The sequence below is a fragment of the Polyodon spathula genome, chromosome 20 (assembly GCF_017654505.1).
Source record: "Polyodon spathula isolate WHYD16114869_AA chromosome 20, ASM1765450v1, whole genome shotgun sequence".
NCBI classification, from domain to species: Eukaryota; Metazoa; Chordata; class Actinopteri; order Acipenseriformes; family Polyodontidae; genus Polyodon; species Polyodon spathula.
Window position 1 is genome coordinate 27,246,501 of NC_054553.1, and position 20,305 is coordinate 27,266,805.

General features: G+C 38.8%; 1 protein-coding gene and 1 long non-coding RNA gene across 3 annotated transcripts; one reads left to right on the top strand and one right to left on the bottom strand.

Moving 5' to 3' along the window:
* Positions 1 to 2,589: 2,589 nt before the first annotated feature.
* On the bottom strand, positions 2,590 to 12,197 carry mafgb (v-maf avian musculoaponeurotic fibrosarcoma oncogene homolog Gb). 2 transcript variants are annotated; one of them, XM_041219651.1, is made up of 3 exons: positions 12,017 to 12,197; positions 4,013 to 4,078; positions 2,590 to 3,514 (listed from the first exon to the last, which is right to left on the bottom strand). In XM_041219651.1, the coding sequence occupies exons 2-3, from the start codon at positions 4,046 to 4,048 to the stop codon at positions 3,062 to 3,064; spliced, it is 489 nt and encodes a 162-aa protein (XP_041075585.1). In that variant the 5' UTR covers positions 4,049 to 4,078; positions 12,017 to 12,197; the 3' UTR covers positions 2,590 to 3,061. The 2 variants fall into 2 exon arrangements, with proteins under 2 accessions (XP_041075585.1, XP_041075586.1); XM_041219652.1 differs by lacking the exon at positions 12,017 to 12,197 and having other exon boundaries at positions 4,005 to 4,071.
* Positions 12,198 to 12,398: 201 nt separating this feature from the next.
* On the top strand, positions 12,399 to 17,577 carry LOC121295224. The gene is made up of 3 exons (XR_005946885.1): positions 12,399 to 12,555; positions 15,532 to 15,655; positions 17,059 to 17,577. It is a non-coding gene; the product is annotated as an uncharacterized LOC121295224 (long non-coding RNA).
* Positions 17,578 to 20,305: the final 2,728 nt, after the last annotated feature.

Sequence of the window (20,305 nt, forward strand, 5' to 3'; positions counted from 1 at the left end):
AAGCTTTTAAACTCATTTCTCTCATGTTGTCACTGCATATTTGTAAGCTAGTTAGCAGTTAATAAACACAGAAGGTGCCCATTCAAATAAAGAGTTACCCATGGAATTCATTAATAGCTCTGTAGCAAAATTACTAGTATTGATGCTTGCAAGTGCTGTAATTGATTAGAACTTTATAAAAGCCTACAATAGTTTTGCTACAACGCACTGACAACTACTTAAGTGTTACCTAAATAAACCATACATATTTAAGGCTCCAGTCATATGCAATGTATTGATCAAAGGCAACTATTCACAACTACAGTACTGTATCATTACTCTGGCTAGACGTTATTTCTATGAATGAGTTTAATACCGGTACAGCAACTGTGTATATGAAGTGCAAGATTTATTTCTAGTTTTTTTTTCATCAATTTGAGGCAGAATTCCCCTGTGTAAATCAGCAACAGCTGGCTGAATGTGTAAAACAGGCTTTGCTGTCTTTAGTCTCTGGTCCTTTACAAGACGGCAGTAGCTGAGGATCCATGAGCAGCGAGTTTCTGTCCTAACCATGTAATACCCAGTACAAGAGTATAGCACAAGAGTATGGCATTAAAATATGCATTAAATATATCAGAAAAATATACAGCAAAAAAAGAAAAACAAACAAACAAAAACAAATCGCACATCACGAAAATAACTTAAAACAAAAGACAGCAGCACATTATTTTCACTTTCAGACTCCCACGTTTATGTTGAGCAGCTCTCAGGATCAACAGGAATGGCTAATGAAGCAGAATTTACATTCTAAAGAGAAGGCTTTCCGAAAACCTAGGAAACTGCAGTACATTTCAAGCTATTTGGGAAAAAAATGTGTGCATTTCCACAGTGTGTCTCTTATATAAAGATCAGGCTAAGCCTCCCCTTGTTTCTATGTCAACACACACAACACCCCACAGACGCACGTAGAAACCCTCGGGGTTCATTAAAGCGTGAACATGCGGTTAGGAGAAATGATCTTTCAACACCAAACCAGGAATACAATGGAGAAGCTGACCTGTTTTTACATCAGGAGGAAGCTGCAACAGTACACATGCATCAAAGCTCTCCCATCTGATCATTTCACGGAAGGAATTCTTCTACACAAACAGAACATTTACCAGTTGATGCACTGTAATGGCCTACTGATCACTTCTATAGATCAACTGATTATAGGGTGTTGCCAGCTAACCAAAAAAGTACTAGAAAGCATTCTTGACACAAAGAGGTGGTGGTCTGAAAGCGTAGACATGCCGTTTACATCACAAGTAATCACTTTTAAAAAAATAAAGAAAAGGAAGTACAGCATCACATCCATATAGTGAACAATACTGTCACCTTGTCACTTAAACATCACGCCACGCTGCATCACGGTACGTGCCTAGCCACTAGGAAAAGCTATCGACTTCAATAATAAGCCACTTTTGGTACAGTTGCAAAAAAGGATATCAAACAAGTTTTTTTTGTCTTTTTTTTTTTTTTTTTTACATTTTATAAATAATGCAAGATACGCTCTATGTATTTAAAAAATCAACTTGAACGTGGACAAAGATCCTTTGAATACAGAAACAACAACAACGACTTTTTATAATAAAGTTTGTGTGAATACAATTTGTCTATTTATGTGGTCAGTTAGTCCCGTTTAAAAAAAACATAAATTAAAAAAGAAAAACTTGTCGTCTTTTAGGACGTGACTGGGTCTGTCTCGAAGTAATTGTGGAGCCATTACTAAACAGCTTTACATCAAAATTATTTCTTAAGATTAAGACAGTACCAACATATTATATACATTGGATATATAAAACAGACCCAGGATATGCCCACTATAGTGGGCAAGGGAAAATTGTTGTCTGAGAATCCAAGTAGGTTGTCACCAACCTATCGAGACTGATCAACAGGGTATCATAATATTTGGGGCAATTAGATAACAGAAGTAAACCTAAACCCACTATTTGCAATATTTCTTATATCATAACTTGTAAACCACCAATCTCAGCATGGGAACAAAAATGCGCAATGTTTTAGTTTTTGTTTTGTTTAAAGAAAGGACTATCCAATCGCATACATTGGTCATATCAACTAATATCTCTACCTCTGTGCTGATACTGTACAGCTCTGAAATATGTCAACTCTACAGCTTTTTTTTTTTTGCAATTTGTTTGGTCAGTGCAAAATATTAGGCACAGTTACATATTAAAAAAAACAAAATTATATATATATATATATATATATATATATATATATATATATATATATATATATATATATATGGTGAAAACCATTTACAAAGTTTCACCTTCAGTCCTCCTTCAAACATTTGAATGGCTTTGAACTATGAGCGCACAACTATGGTTAACTGTGTTGATACCAAAAGCACACGAATTATTTTCAGTAGTCTCTCCAAGTTTCAGACATACAAACTGTATTCAAAATGGAGTTTTGTTCCAACCTAAAAAAAAGGTTGTAAACATTGAAGATCTAAAATAATATTATTATTATTATTATTATTAATTATAAATAATAAATAATAATAATAATAATAATAATAATAATAATAATAATCATCTCTGGGCTAACAACCTTACAAAAATGAACAAAGTATTAATCTTTTTGGACCCATGTTAACCACAAACAACTTCAATACAGTTGTATGTTTTGTTTTGTTTTCAGTTCTACTAATCCAGTGCTGGTTTCAGCATGGTTTGCTGGATCAGATTTTAATTTCCAGTCTATTAGACCCATCCAAGTTGCCATATGATGTTATCCAGCATGGTCCCGCTTACACACCGGAAGCCTGGAGGAGAAGGGACCTGCCTCAGGGTGGCACAGTACGGCAGGGGCTGAGCTGGGCTTCAATAATCCAGGCAGTTGCCAGTCCCCAGCTCTAACTAGCCCACCGAACTCAACCACTGTCACAAGGTGGTTTGTATGGGTGGTGTAAAAGAAAAGAAAAAAAAAAAACATAAAAACCCAATGTGTGCTCAAATATGATGCACTGACCAGCCTTGTTCTCCTAACCACTGCCCTCAAGCCCTGCCGGATACTAAGACCTGGCGCCTGTTTTTGACTTGACTATTGTGATGACGCTGGTGGTGGCCACTTTGCCGGGGATAAGGGGCCCGATGACGGAGGCGATGGGTCCCCGGGAGGGGGCCACGGGGCTGCGGGCGACTGTCCTGGCGAAGTTCTGCAAGGCTTCGTATTTGGAGCGCAGGGCATCGAGCTCTTCCTTCATGCTGGCATTCTCCGAGGCCAGCTTCTCTACTTCCTGCTGTAGCTCCGCCTTCTGCTTCTCCAGCTCCTCCTTCTGCGTGACCCGCTTGACCCGGCAGCTGGCCGCGTAGCCGCGGTTCTTGAGCGTGCGCCGCCGCTGTTTCAGCTGCAGGATCTCCTCTTTGGTCAGGCCGCGCAGGTGCTGGTTCAGCTCCCGCACCGACATTGTCACCAGCTCCTCATCCGTCAGACTCGTGCCATTCTCCCCGGGCTCCCTTTTCACCTGGAAAAACAAGCTGTTACTCCACAGCAACGCAGCACATCCTGGTTAATCATCTGGAGAATAAACTGATCATCAATCCTCTTTTTATTTTTCAATGAAGGTGATCCGATGCTCCACCGCTAAAACTCAAGCTGCCCAGCTGTATCAAGCCTTCCCATGTATTAGGAGCTTAATGAAATGCTGCATATTTATTTTAAACACACCCAGACAGTAACCTAAAGGCGGCTGCCCCCGCACAGCATGACGGCTGCGTGTGAAGAACACATAACCATCCAACTGCAACAATATTGATTGAATTTCTTTCTTTCCCCTCCTGGTATCCTACTTCAACCACATAACATAATCATAACATAACCTGCTTCAAGACAGAAACATTTCCGCTAATTCATCAATTTAAAGCCCTTTAAGCAGTAGTGCCAGCCTCTCCCAGCAGCATGAATACCAAAATTCAAATCAAGTGTGCAGGTGAGAAAAATAAAACATCACGCACCACCATACCTTTAAGGCCTTGTTTCCCTTGTTGGAGGTCGTCATACCACGAGCCCCTGTTCAGACAACGCAGGTCTGAAAAGAAAAAAAAAAAACAAGAGAGAACAACTGAACAATCAGAGGATTCTGGAATACAGTAGGGTGCACCAGGTTTGACTCAAGCTCAGGTCATAAGTGAAAGGAGTTTGCTCAGGTCAGCACTGAGGTGTACTGTATGAGTGGAAAGCTCTCATGGTGTGCTTGATTGTTGCCAGTGCCAGTGTACCTCACCTGTTACGAGCATTACGGTACCCAAATCAAATACCTCTGTCTGCATGCACAGCCGATAGCTTCATACAGCACCAGCACACTTGCATTAAGATCATCTTGCTAACTGTCTTATTCCTTCTTCCAAGACAATGATTCATCCACAGTAACGTTTTAAACAAAAAACACCTTCAAAGCAAATTACAACCCATTGACGAAATGTTGACAGCTACCCCACTTGTTTCCTTTCAAGTGTGGAATAGCTCTTAACTTGACTGCAGGCACGCGTGCAAAGGCAGCACCTTTACCACTCCTCAGCCCTACTGTAATTTTAAACAGCGAGCCAATTTAAATGAATACATCAGAAATCGTCCAAATACATACTATAAAAAGAAGTCGCAGTTAATTTCTCAATGTAGGACATTGAAAGTAAAAGATAACAGCCTCCAGTTTCCTGTTTCCGGCAGACTCCTTAGGTGGTACCACAGGTTTCTTAACCATTTCCAGTAAGTTCTACGAGAAGAAGAAAAAAAAAAAAAAAAAAAAACACACTATTCTTTATTCAGTAGCCCTTATCAGAAATCTAACTTCCTGTTTCACTACATACAGAATGACTAGAACATGCCCCTAACAAAAGGGGTCCAAAACTTTTCTCTAAGTGAATTTACAGAAAAAAACCACACACACACACACACAAAAAAAAAAAAAAAAAAAAAAACAAGTCTGTGTGAAATGCATCCTGAAAATAAATATTCACGCACTGTGAGCTTCACAGTGTGCTGCGCCTGATTTTCAGTAGGTCAGCAGACAAGGTGTCTGGATGGGACAGTGAGCTGCTGCTTTCTGGGACCAGTAATTATTAGAGGCCGGAACAGTGCCAGCCCTGACTCTTCAAACTGTATACCCCGCATCAGCAGTTTGCTGGCTGCTTCCAGCAGATTCTCCCACCTACTGCTCCATAAGTGCTGTAAACCGGGTTTAAAAACGGAGAGTGAAGAGTGGTCCCTCCCGGTCAACACAGTGCTGAAACAGAGTCAGTGAGTAAGCCTGAAATTGGTCAGTAATTAGTAATTGGAGTATTATTTTCTGCAATTAAGTATCTTAAACAGAAATATCGGTTCAAACTTATAAATGAACAATTGTGTGCTGTGACTGAGCAAATATCATGGGATCCAGTCATGCTGACTCAGCAGATTCTTAAGACGTCCAACTCTAAACACTCAACACAATGCGAAGACTAGCTGCACTGTACTCAATATAACAAGTGAAAAACACATTTTAAATAATAATAAACCTTACCCAAGAACCATGACTCAGAACCTGCAAAGTCTATTGTATAGAATAAATTAAAACGTGTTTGTGCAAAGTAATTGACTTGCTTGAAAATTATTCACAATGTACTTCAAAAACTGTGAGCAGATAAAATGAACAGTAGCACTTTACTCGGCAGCAATATGAACCATCAATATAAAAACTAACAATTACAGATTACATCAACAATTATATAAAACATGTAGCCTAACTAAGGCATATATTAGAATAGTGTATGATTTGAAGACCTATCAGGTCTCACATTCAATTGTGTGCCTTTGTCTCCATCAGCACACTGATGAAGGCACAAGCCAAAATGTTTGGTCTACTTGTTAAAATCCACTGCATCCAGTTACCCTCTGATAGAATACTGTACGTGTGTGAATCGTGCCACTCATTACAATGCTTTTAGCGATAAAAGGTCTCAAATACAGAAAGGCAACTTTGATTGCTTTATAATTTGTGCACGGTACAGTAAGTGCATTTCCACTCCTCCTGTTTAGGGCTGCAATGTAGGCATTTGTTTCTGTTTTGGATAATTGCAACTCAAATTGAGATTTATCTCTACAGAGATGCTGTGCCATCTGTGCTCAATAAGACTGTGCATGAAAACATACCTACCCTACCTGTTAAAGACTATTTAATAATCACCCGATTACAGCAACCACTAAACTAGAATTAAGTCAGAGAACATCCTTCTGTTTTTATTTCACATTGCAAAAAACAGGAGGATTAACTTTCATTTAGTTTTTTCGGCCCACTCATTCCTTCTGGTTTTAATTGTAAGCACAAAACATTCCAACCATGAAAGTATTGTGACTGATTCTGCCACCCACAGCAAATCAGGAGGTGGGCAGAACAGTTCACACATTTTCCAAATGCTACATTTCTATAGAAGTGTGTAGGGTGGGCATGTAAAATAAGTTCATTCAGAATGTTGTTCCATAGCATCACAAACTAAGCCCCCACTCTCACCCCTTCTCAGTACTTGATCGAAAAGAAAGTCTTCCCCACCTCTACCAGCTTTCCTAAAAACATGACATTTTGACTCCGAGGTCCAAGAATAAATGAAGAAAACTAAGCAAAACGAATCCTTTTGGCCTCCGTGTTTTCAGGGAACTGAAGTTTATTTCCCTCGAGTATCTTTTCAGTGCCTTCAATGCTTCTTGTGTGTAAATAAGCAAGAACAATGAGGATTCGTCATCCTAATTGACAGCCCAGCAGCCACGCACGGTCATTTCTCATGCCAGCAGGTCCTATATTGCGACATCCCTACTGACAACTTCACTTTAAATATTCACGTCGGAAGGACCTGCAAGGAGAAGTCCCCTTACACAGCATAACCGAATTGTCTTTGGTAAGTGGTTTGGCCTCTTCGTGTATGCTTAGCAGGGGAAGTGGGACAGCGCGAGAGTAGCATCTTTTTGCAAGCGCAGGCAGAATTTTTATGAATCGCCTGGAAGATTGCTGACTTCTCCTGGAACAATCATCACACCCACAGAAATTTAAAAAAAAAGAAGGAAAAAAAGTGCTGAGTGTGAACACAAAGGAGCAGCAAAAAAAGAAAAAGCCAAAACTGCATCCTCGACATTTCCAGGAGCGTACAAAATAAAACTGAAAAAGAAAAACTCAGCAACGTCCGAGACCACGTCCACAATTGGGAAGTTCTCAACTTGAGCTAACATGGAGTGAGATTCCTATCACTCCACCCTTCAAACTCCCCTCTTGTTAATAAATCGAAACAGAGGAGAGATATAAAAGCACTGATCAGACTAGTTTGCCTATACCTTGTTTTATACTTTACAGAAGCAATCCTTTGTAGTTATCTGTTAGAATGCAACGAGGCTGTCAGGCACAGTTCAGATTTGCTAATTAACGACATGATTACTTAACTCCAGTGCAATGTGCATCTTCTGTGTTGAATATTTACATCCCCATTTACTATAGGGCTATCAGTTAAGCCTTCAAATAGCAATCGATTAATTGGGCACAAAAAATCGAATCATTCGATATCGATGCTTGTAATATCCACATACATTTTCGCTCCATTACTCTCTCCCAGACGTGACTATTTTAATATCACTGCAATCAAGTAAAAACTTGTGAATGCGATGGGCAATTATGACTTGGTGGCGTCAGGAGAAAAACAACAACATTCGCAACAAGCCTAAAGCAAGTTTAACATACTACAGGGGTGTTACTAAAATATTTATTTCAAACTGATTACAGTACTTTGGAATGTAATCTATATAAACTAGACACAAGTTTATTCAGTGACAGCTGCAGCCTGACTGATGCATTCTTAATACTGTACCACCTAACCTTCACTATCTATGAAACACACACTGCGGAAATCCCTGCCTAAAACATCATAATCATAATACTAATAATAATAATAATAATAATAGCACTGTGTAACAATATTTTTTTTTTTTTTTGTTCCTGGGTATTAAGTGTTACTTCCTAATTGCTTATGACTCAAAAGTATAGAAAATGGCTATTATTCCCCACAAACTTTGCTTTTGTGACCAGGACAGGTACATTTCAAAATATCACTATTTCCAATGAGAAAACGGGTGACTTTGTGTCTTTTCGTTCACATAAAGTCAGAAAAAAAACAACAGATGAATCCAAATTAACATGTATTTATACTAAAGTAATACAAAAATGACTACAAAAGATTTAGTAGTGAGTAGTTTTTCGAGATTTACGACTATACTGTAAATTTACTCAAAACTATTCGTCACAGGCGATTACAAGCACCTTTTCTTTTAAATGGGGTTTCAAAAGTAGAAAATAACTGTTCAATTCCAAAGCTAATAAATGCCAAGCGCATCTCACTTGTAAGATCACATTACAGCATCCCTTACAAGAGCACAGTGTGGTGCAGAAGCTTACAGTGGAAAAAAAAAATGTTCAAATGTAATTAATAAAAAAGCTTGAATTAGATGTGTCCTCTAACTGTACAGCGATGGTGTGACTGTCTTATAATATATGTTTGAACTGGACTTAAAAACAGAGTCATATAACTGAAGGGGCATCACCCCCAGAACCCTACCAATTCCAGGACACACTGTTACGTTCCTTGAGAGATCAACAATTTCCAAGCAACAGTACAGAAACAGGCCAGCAGAACAATAGGCTCCGATAGGCAGGCAGTCACTCCATTAGATGCATTGAGACTCAGCACTGAGCTCTTCCCCCTAAGGTGGTGACCCCTTCATGGCATGTAGTTTGTGGAATATTAATGCAATATTATTGCTAATAATAATAATAATAATAATAATAATAATAATAATAATAATAATAATAATGTTTCTAACAATTTTACAAAACAGCAGGTTGCATTGGCTAGCTCAATTCTGTTCTGGCTATTTTGTTATTTCACATGGGGGGGGGGGGGGGGGGAGTCTGTTTGCTCTACCAGTTTCTAAGTAAGATTCATTCTTAAGAACGTGTTCAATCTGGTTCAGACGAGAATGAGTTAAGTATTACAGCGAGCATTTATATGATCTCAGCCTAGCTCTTGATGCGTGGAGTGAATTGTTTCAGAATTCCGGTCATCAGCATGTGGTCGTTGCCAGTTGGTCGGTCTGTCTGTCTGTCTATATATATAGTTTTATAGTCAATTAGCAATTAGAGGTCTGGAGCAGCAGTCACACTGCTAATGTAGAGTTCTGCACCCTATTTATATATAGACACAGCCTCTATCACAGGTAACAGCTAGGCTATTAAATACTAGGTATTCAGAGGAAAAAATAATGTTCAGCAGCTTTCAAGAAAAATCACAAGATCTGTGGTATTAAGGCGAGAGAAAAATAACGGTTAACATGTTTTTTACTTCGAGTGCTAAATCTGTGTATCATGCCAAATGTCCTAACATTAGCAAAAAAGATGCCGCGTCAGTGGATTCAAATAGGTTTTACTGCCAGGTTTCTCCAGAGAGGACCTTTAAGGTTAATTTGGTCCTCTGGTGCACCGATAGTCAGGGTGACAGGAGATAAGCTAACTACATCATCTTTTCATTTTCCCCTCTGGGGTCAGTAAAAACTTTGCTGTGGATTCCACTACCCAAGCAAAATAAACAAGCATGCTGGCAAACATTTAAAATGAGTAACTTGCTGCTCAGCACAGTGCTGTGCTTTGGAAATACAGTCCATACTTATATCATAAGTTTGGAGGAGAGCTTAGTTCAGTTAGGTACAGTAAGACGGCAACCATGACCAGCAGCCTCTGTCTGTGGTCAGATACAGAAACACAAATCAAGTTCTCATCCTATCTGTGCTTCCCTGGACCTGCCCATTATGGAGGCGCAACCCTTGGGAACTGTGTTCTATTTTGGGCACGGGAGCACTGGATTGGAGCCCAGACACCAGCAGGAATGCCCAATTCATTAAACAGCGATTAATCTACACGAAAAGATCAATCATAAAAGGAACAGAGTCACATTTCTTGTGATCTTGACATTTACAGGCTGCAATACATGTCACTGCATTGCAGCCTTCTTCAACCTAATTCCAGTCTCAGGACTGGTTTCTACACAATTAACCTTGTTACAGTATCTCAATATTGGCACAGCATAGACTATCAGTGTGCTAAACAGAAAGAAGACAACAAATAAATGTTAAAGTCAGAAAACAAACAAAAAAAAAAAAACATTTTAAAGATTTCCGAAGAATCCTCACTCAAATGTATGTAAATGACTCATGTCACTGGAAGCAGTTTTACAAGTGCTTAACACTGCCAGGCTTGGGTGCTTCAACACTTGAAGTATTCTTCTGGGGGCTGGTTATACAACTGCTTGCTTTTGTTTCAACAATGCTTTGCACTCAGTTTATAAACTAAAAAAAAAATGCATTTGTTCTTGAGATGAAAAGCATGCATACTGCTCGCATCCCTATTGATAACACCTTTCCCAAGAAGAACCTTCTAAAATTCAAAATGTTTAGTTTCTATTCAAGCCTGCTGTCATTCGCACATTCTAGGAGGTGCAGCTGGTTCTTCAAAGGTCCCGTCCCTTTCTGAAATACAGCGATGGTAATAAGACTCCCGTTGCATAGCCAGGAATCCTTATGATTCTCTCAACAAATATTTGCCTCTGAAATACACCAAAATAAACAACTGTTTAAGTAGTGAGTGAAGACCCAAGCAACTCAAACCCTGTGCATGCTGAGTAAAGACGTCTTTCTTGTAGCAAGGAACCCTGAAGAAATGCCATAGGGAGGAACACACTGTAGCCTGGTAAACAAATTCCAATTTTTGTTTCTTTGAATTTGAGTACATTTTTTTTTTAATAGGTCCCTGCCTGAACTGCAGAACAAGGAACTACAGTATGACAAATGCCTGCTCATGTATTCAATTTCAAGAGCACTTGGGGAATTTTTACATTATAAAATAAACAGCCAGAAATTGCAATCCTGGGTAGACACATACCAAGCTATCAGGCAGTTACTGTATCTTGACAGGAGTCTATTTCATCACTGAGCTGGAAATAACCGGTAATGTTACTATGCATCTAGCCCATGCCACGCAATTCCTTTTTTTTTATTTTTTAGGTCAGCTCAACTCTCACTGAATTCTGTATTTTTTTTATTTGCAAACAATTTCCTTTACAACACTATCAAATAGAAAAAAAAACCCTCAATACACTATTTAAAAAAAAAAACTTAATTGCATTTAAAAACTGCTTAATTATTTCACAGATTTGATGGCACACAAATGCAATATGACAACGCACTGCCCACATATTCTGTGTGTCATCGGTTAGTTTCTTCACCAAGTTCAAACGATCTCATTACTGTCTATAGAAAAGAAAAGAAAAACACACATTCCATTCTCTTCTAAACCAGTTACTGGAATACAGAATACCTGGTCCTGATGCGAATTCTCGGCCATCTCAGAAGAGATGTCTTTAATAACATCGATTCCTTCACAGTCTAGACAACAGCAGCCCACCTGTTCTTAATAATATAGCTCTAGTATATTGCATTCGCTTTTGTATCGTGTTTGCACGGTTCCATCCTGATGAATCAGCATATCAATCTGCCCAGCTCTAATTGTACACTACACATTTCTCTACAGCGTACACAGTAGTGTAGTCAGCCTTTCGGAACGCGCAGCTACACGGGCACCAAACCGCACTCTCAACATAGCTTGGGATTCCCTCGTACCATTTTCTATTTAGAAGAACCAGCAGCAGCAGCATATATCCCTTTGTTAAAACACTGGCAGCTTGTGCCTGCACAACACTGACTCTACTCGTGCTGCATGTCTAATGACCCCGTGTCTGATGAATCAGCATGCCTGCTCTAGCACTCTCTCACACATCGACATACACACATAGCGCATACACAGGCAGCGGCGAGGAGAAGCCAAGGCGTGCGCACTCAGCAAAATAACACAGCTCCCTTAAATGTGCCGCCGCTGTTCGAAAAATAACCCCTTATTTTGACTCACCACACTCTGGGGAGACCCTGTGCCCAGCGCCTTTGGTATGAGATTTAATATTTAAAGGTGCGACGTCTCTATTTCGGGGTAATTTGTAAAATTCAGTCCTTCGCCTTCTCCTTGTTCAACGCTTTCTCTTGTGCCGGAGCCAGACGTCATATGATGTTTGGTCACGCGGTTTCATTCATGAAGGATCTACGCAACTGGCAAAAAGACTTAAAGGGGCACAGCGCAAACATTTCTGTCTGACCACATTCTCTCACACACTGCAAAACAGGGTCTTAAAGGGACAGCACCGTGCATGCCTTAACATTACAACAAAACAGAAGCCGACTGACGTGTTCTTTAGTGACTTTATCCAAATAATAACAATAATAATAATAATAATAATAATAATAATAATAATAATATTCAGTATTTATGTCATGCTCATAAACTATTTGAAGCTTAATTGTTTTATAATGTCCAAGGGGCACAGCAAAGGAGAAAAATGTTTTGTCGTAAATGTAGTGAGGCAGAGGAGAACAGAAAGAACCCAAGAAGTAAGGGTAAGAAATACCCCGACTTTTACTGTTAAAAAACAAGGAATTTTTGGCTTTGTCTTTATACATTTCATTGTGTCTTTGCCTTACTGAATTTAGCTTAACAAATGACGAAAGTCCCTCATTTATAAAGATATTTGTTCTTACATTGCATTGTCTTGTTCATATATAGATATGAAATGTGTTTTTATAAAACAATCTATATAGGTATTGCTAGTATAGCTTTTGCTACTGAAATGAGGTAACATTTTCTCACAAAACGAACCGTGAAGAACTTCAGAAAGTGCGGTGTGTTGCGCAAGGTTTGCCGCTGGTTATTACAGTAGGTGTATTATTATGAAGTTCGGTTTCGTGTACTTTTTCCTAACCACACACACACACACACACACACACACACACACACACACACACACACACACACACACTGTAATAACATGCTAGCTATTAGACCAGGCAGAGGCAGGCACAGTAAACAATGCGAATGTGAATTGCAGTGGTCATTGATCAGCAGGTAAAAGCATGCATGGGAACCCGCTAGCCACAGTATTGTTTAACGGGTTGTGTTCATTTAGGGGGTCCTTAACAGCATGTTCCACTAAAAGAAAGGACAGGGTTAAGTACTGTTAAGTTTCACCAACATTGCAAAAAGTAAACCGTTTCAGCGGGTAGCCTGAACTTAAGCGCCTTATTCAGCTCTGGAGTACAATGTGTTGACAATTATCAGAAGCATTACATCACTTTATAGGAATGTCTTAAAGAGACAACGCTTTTTAAAAAAAAAAAATAACAGCAAACAGAAACGGTTTCATTACAAGACTATCAATATATCGACGTGCTCTACTGACATCCTGCCGCATTGCAATACAAGCTAGTAGATTTAACAAAACACAGCGCGTCAATTAAGAAAGGATGCATTCACCGTGTGCAGGGCGGTACAACCGAATCATTATTATACTGTAACAATAACATGCATATGCATAGTTTACTCGGATTGTACATAATACTGTTTCATAATAAATACAAAACCAACGTCTTTGCATAGGGCTAAAGATATGTCAACATATTATTAGTGTCAGCAATCGAAATAATTATTTACAATTCATATGAAGTAAACATCATTATATAATCAACATTCCACACACAAGCACGCTTGCATTTCAAACCAACAAACTGTATGAGGCGAATCGGTCATGAAAAAACACGGCCCGGCTCACAACGCTTTTCACTCATTAATTGTTTGAAGAATGTTGGTCCTAGAAACACGGTTATAACACTGGTACAGACAGCTGTAGCTCTTCTAAATCAATTCTTTACAATATTAAATAAAAGACAATGCAAATAAGGTTTCTGCTGTTGTTGTTGTTATTGTTATTTATTATTATTATTATTATTATTATTATTATTATTATTATTATTTAGACCAGCTGCAAAACGATATTGCGTCTGTCACAACAGTTCCTTTATTAATATCCATGTGTATATAATATAATGTGATATGGGTATTGTAACTCATGTAAGAGGTATAAGCGTTAGAATCGTTTAATGGCGTGGCTCTGTTGCTCTACCTATGAAAACTTGCCAGAAAGTAAACTTCCGTCTCTGACACGGTTTCTAGGAAGCCAGAGACAGTTATTTTTGTGTTCTTAGAATTCACTGGAAATTAGCCAACAGAACAACTAACATATTTCTTTTCAAACTCAACCACAAACGTCTATCAGAAGAATAGGATTGAACAAAAACTGAAGAATTATTGACATTAGTTATAATAAAACTGGTCATTGATATTTATTCAAATGATTTAATTGTTATTTTTCTAAAAGTACACTAAGGATAGCAGATAGCAAATGAACAGATTATACTCTGATTTAGGGGAATCGTTGTTTTAGCTTTTAATAGTTGACCATGCGAATATAGAACTGTGTTTAAGTTTTTAGTGATCAAAATATATATCTGGCGCTGAAAGACTAGCTTTGAACAGACACGTCAGGAGTATTCACACTGACCTTATCTTGCAACGCAGTTTCCTGCACAGACCACAGGGCGGACTGGAAACTAATGTGACAGCAATCATATTTAAAGTCTGTATGTACTAAATGTGAGACCGAATTATGCCGTCCAAATTGTCAAGGATACAGCATTGTAGCCGTACTGGTAATATCATTTTCCTCCACCAGATGTCAGCATAACCTCAACGGAGCTGTGTTGGATTTATGGCATTACAATTTAGTTAGCCCTAAAACAATTTAGCTGTATAAAACAATTTAGCTGTATAAAACAAAGACGCATACTGAATAACACTTTCCCAATTCACAACTGTGCTTCCAGATTTTGTAAACATATTAGATACAAATCATACAGCACTATATTGGACAGAATAGAATGAGTGATATCCTGGCTGAAAAGTTCGCACACATTTGGTATCAATTGTCTTTTCATTCAGTCCTCACACTGGAGGGAATTATTTGAAGCAATAAAACAAGTCTTAACGTGTTTGCTGAAAAATCACAGAGATGTTAGATACAAACTAATCTATAAACATGCCCAAAATAAACTTATGAAAATGGCTTAGAAATGCCCTGATGTTTTCCAAATCCTTAGACAATTGACCTTTATGTTTAAATAAATTAAAAAAAAAACTTTCAAGCTTTTTATTATTTTTTTAAACTTCCAGTTTGATGGTTTAGGGGTTTCGAGGTAGTTCTGAGAGATGATACTAATTTAGGTAATATGAATTTAAAATCAATGTGTTTTATTTATTTTCATTGCATGTTTAACATTTCAGTTTACAGTGTATAAGAGCTAGTTATTTTGTTGTAAACCGTGATCAAAACAGAAGCGACAACAGGGTGTGATAGAGAACACCCTTAATAGAAGATAGGAATATGAAATTGAAGATTGTGGACACATCTGTTCCTACATTACACTAAACAGAGGAGAGGAACTGCCAGTAACTTTTGTGGTTTCGCTGTGTTTGATTTGTAGTCAATCAGATGAAGCCAGGGCATTCAGATGGCAAGTGAGGCTACTTTGCAAACAAAGAGGAAGGAGCGTCCACAAGTGATGTCATTTCAGGATCTCAGGGCTGGAAGAATGCGAGAAGTAAGAGGTAATGTACAGAAGCCTTTAAATGGGACATCACTGAACTCAAATGGAACGCTCACACTTTAAAAGTGTCACTGGAATTTTTGTAACTTTGTAAGTTTATGTATGTGTATTTATGCACTCTTTAAATTACGTGGCCACTGAAGTTGTCATAATCGGACCTGTACCTAGAGCATTAATGGGCAACTTTCTTCCTAACCAGGTGACTGAAAAGTGATACATTAGCATTGTGGCTCAAAGGTGACATCTAGTGGTCATTTCGAATAAGAACTTGTGTTAGCTTGAGATCAGCAATTCAAACTATGGCTTCTGGTGGCTTGTATTTGTTTGAAAACAAACCTTTGAGAACATGATTTGCATTTTAACACAAGCACTAGAAAAAGCTTCTAAGCCGGTATGCAGTCTTGAAGGTGTTACTGTCTTTTATTGGCAGTTGAAATAAAAGCACAAAGCATTTCCCCTGTAATTAACTTTCTTAAAGGAGAAAGTCCCATGTCAATGTACCAAGACTAAAACAATCAGCTTGACAGTGCCTAAGATACAAGGGTCTTGACTACTTTGCTTGTGGTTTTGTAAAATGCAAATGTTTTTCTCCTTTAAAAAAAAAAAAAAGAGACGGTAGATAAAGAATGTGCCGAAAACAGCCTAAACTAAGAGCACTGTGTTCTGACCCGTGGAAGCTGAGGACCCATCTCCACACAGTCCTCGCTCTGCCCTGGGCTCGCCTCGCCGTCAGGCTGGCTCTCATCGCAGTACTTGAAACTGCAAAAGGAACTGTCTGACCCCTCGAAGTGTCACTTCTGTTCGCAAGGCCCTGTTACTGTTAGGACTGTTTTTAAGAAATGTGTGTTTTTTATGGGGGGTTTTTTGTAAACCGATTTGAATTTATTCAGATCAAGCTTGCAGCTCATGAAACCCCTTTTCCACTGTTTTAGGGAGGGTTTATTAGCTTGTTCTCCTCTTGAAAAGCAATGTCATTCCTAACAGGATGTTTAAAAACATTCCTTAGAAACACATTGGCATTTCTTGCACAGTGATATTACCGTCACCCTATCGCCCAAACCCAAGCTTTTGGAGGTGATTTGATCAATCTAAGTCACAGCTGGGTTTTATCTCACTTTATTAAGGGAATGTCTATGGCATCAATAATGATGCTTTTTCCAGGATTACCCCTACATGTAATCCTAGTCAATGCGTATGAACAATCTCAAATACAAATCTCACAAGTCCAAGGGCAGGGTATGCATTGATCAGATCTGCCACTTAGCAAACTTGGTAGATTAGTAAATGTGCCCCAGATCAACTCCCTCCCTTCTCCGGTCTTGCTGTCCAGTCCAGATTGTTGGAATGTCAATGACAATGTTGTTCACCAGATCAAACACAAAAGTGTTTTTTTTTTCCCCCCAGCTGTGGAGCAGAAATGCAGAAAGGATGAAGACATGCTGCATGATGAGACATAAATGAGTTCTGAATCTTACAGCTTGACCGCGCTGCAAGCTAATGGGCCATTGCTTTTTGAATAAAAGAGACATCAGGCTTTCAGAGTGAGCTGCACTGCCTTGCAATGATTAAAATGCAAACAGACAGGATGCACTGCAACTGCTTGAAGGGAAGACAGTCCTCCGTAAAATAAAATCTGTTTTATCTTGCAATTTAATTCAAGATACTTCTTTTCGACACATACTTTGATTTCTGCTATATTCTGATATAAATAGTTTTTTTTTCATCTTTCCCATTAAAACAGTATTAGCCGAGGCCTTAAAAAAAAAAAAAAATGAATTTCTTACCCCCTTTTAAACAACCACAAGTCTGGAAAACAAGACGGACAAGCAGCAATACTGAAATATCGCTGTTCAATAAGAGGGAAAACAAATCCTTGAAATATGATTGGCATCTATAAAGTACAAGATAATGCTTTCAAATGCATTATACAAATACTAATTATTTTCCAGAAAGTCTACCGTGGGAGAGTTTCATTGTCTTGAACATAGAAAGAGGCATGCTTACACATATTAATATACTGGTCTGCTGCTTTGAGTGGAGGTATATTTTCTAATCTTGTATACAGATCTACAGCATTGAAAATGTATGCAAATAATATGTTTTAGCAAATTAGAAAATAATAGTTAAATAGCCCTTATGAAAGTTATCTGCAGTATTTTTACCATGCTTTCCCCTTGGTTATACTACACATTTCCCATAGTTTACCCGGGTTTGCCATGTTTATTAATATACTGTACCATGCCTCACTGTTTTTTACAATGTTCACCTATGCTTTACCATGCTTTCACTGTGGTTTATTACAATTTGTTTTACTGTGGGAAACTTAGAAGGGATACACAAGCATATCATTAGGTAAAACCTAAAGGCAAGCAAGCATGAATGAGTGTTTGAAGTTATGGATGTTAAAACACATGGAAGTAGATCTCTTTTTGCACTAGCTGTGGATGGATACCAACTTGGCAGAGTTTACCCCGTTGCAGAATTGAGCACACTGCAGCTCAGCCTTCACCCAGGTTCTGTTAACAGGGAAGCATCGTCAGCAGCATCCACAGAACTTTGACCAGAAGAGAGGGCAGTTAACCAGGGGTGGATAAGACTGGACACAGCATGGAATAATGGGCCAGTGATATCACAGGGGTTACAGGAATGCAACAGCTACAGCTATGCAATTTAATGTAGCAGAAAATGTTGAGTTGTTTTCTGTGCAGGTTCCTTTCATTCTATCTGATCGATTGTCAATTAGTGACATCAATCAGCCAGTCAACCAATCCATCAGTTAGTCATTATTTATTTATAGGAAAGAAAACAGCCTGCTGAGGTGTGGCTGTGCTCTCAGCAGCAACAATAATCTATAGAAAACACCACTGCAGGTACTGTAACATACAAAGAAAAAAAATCAATTGCTGTTGTTTCTTCAGTGTTACATTCATCTTAAAACATCAGATTGGCTTTAATCCACAGTTCTAAAAGTAAGCTAATGCTGGTACCCTAGACATTAATATAATATCAGAGTATACTACTGCATATACCCCAGCAGAACCCTTTACAGATCTCAACAACAGCAGCAAAGGCAACACAATGGATTATGAAGTTATTGTACATTGGTAAGTACTGATATGGAAACACGATACTTTAATGTCGGGGTGTAGTATTTCACCGATTCCTCCCATCCTTGGCCTCTAACCTAACTTCACTCAGGCTCTCTCAATAAACTAAATGGCTGAAAAAACAACAGCTCAAATTATTTTTTCCTTACCTCTCTTCACGTTTGTCTATGTCTCTGACACTCCAGCTGCCCACAGCTGAAACAGAAGCATTGCCCCGCAGAGATCAAAAGCAAGACACCTTCCCATCGTGGCTGTTGCTCCTGAGGTCATGCACACAATGAAAGCAGCACAAACCCTAGGGACTGTAACCCGATCCCCCCTCTGCATTTTAACTACCCCGCCACCTGAACGGCCCGGGCTGCCCAGGGGAGGTGAGAGGCGACACCCAGCAGCAATGTTTGTGATGAACAGTGCCTGGGCGATCCCTTTATATAACACGGCCACTGTTTGTGCAAGCAGACGTGATGCTCATCTCTGTCGTTCCCTTCGCTTTTGATCTTCCAGCACTTGAGTTTAAAGTGTTTATTGAAGCTATCAAATCGGATCAGGGAAGATTAGCATTCACGCCTAGGGGTCGTCAATAAAGGACACCCAGCCACCTGTTCTGCTTTATCAATAGGACCAGAATTATCAAGATTTTTTCAAACCCAGTTGCAAACAGCTTAGTCTGTAATTTTGACTCTTTCAAGTAACTGTCTCCAGTTGTTTGTAACTAGATTTGTAGTCCGTATTTTTAGTCCATATTCACCAAACTTGTTCAGGACTGTTATTACCAACCCATTCCTGAATAATTAAATCAGGTTTGCAGTTCATTAAACCTTGTAAACGGTTTTATTCTTTCAGAGCACTGTTTAACCTAATATTAACAAAATGTTAATAAACAGTTCATAAAACAGTAAGGTTTTGTGAAGAGGCACATTAACAGTTTTATTGTCCCTTCACCAAAAAAATAGGGGGAAATGCATGCAAAAAAATTGAAAAGATCTGACCATTCCCTTAATGTTGAACCAAGATATTTATTGGTGCCTGAACAGTAGAGCCTGACAAAATACTGTTAGGTGACCTAAACAAAATCTTCCAATCTCCAACCACAGTCCCTTATACACACCTGTCCTTTGTTAAAACCTTGTACTGCTACCAAGCAAGCCTAACAACACCACTAGGCTTGGCCTCTTAGAATTCCTTTCCCAGCTTGCAGGCTCAGTGTTGACACATGCCCAGATTATACGGGAGTCCTGCTATTTGTGACACCTTTTCAATACCTATCACAGTTTTAACACATCTACAACTATACAAATGTTTGGACAGTACGCGGGGACAAATGTCTTACAACAGCAAAGAAAGCTATCAATCAACCACAACAGCCTTGGCTAACAGTGTCTTATATGTACTTCTTTCTCTTTACAAATTTTAAGTGGAAATAGGAATCTGGTAGAAACACAATGAGGTGGGAAATTATTGTATCTGTATGTTTAGCTGCAGTCAGAAATAGAGTTCCATGGTGCGCATGTTCCGCCTGCCATCCTCCTTCCCTGAACCAGTGT

Excerpts from the sequence above, each read along its gene's own strand:
- mafgb (XM_041219651.1), bottom strand. The coding sequence starts at position 4,048 with ATGACGACCTCCAACAAGGGAAACAAGGCCTTAAAG. Across the intron at positions 3,515-4,012 it reads AGGGAAACAAGGCCTTAAAG|GTGAAAAGGGAGCCCGGGGA; the intron begins GTATGGTGGTGC and ends TTGTTTTTCCAG.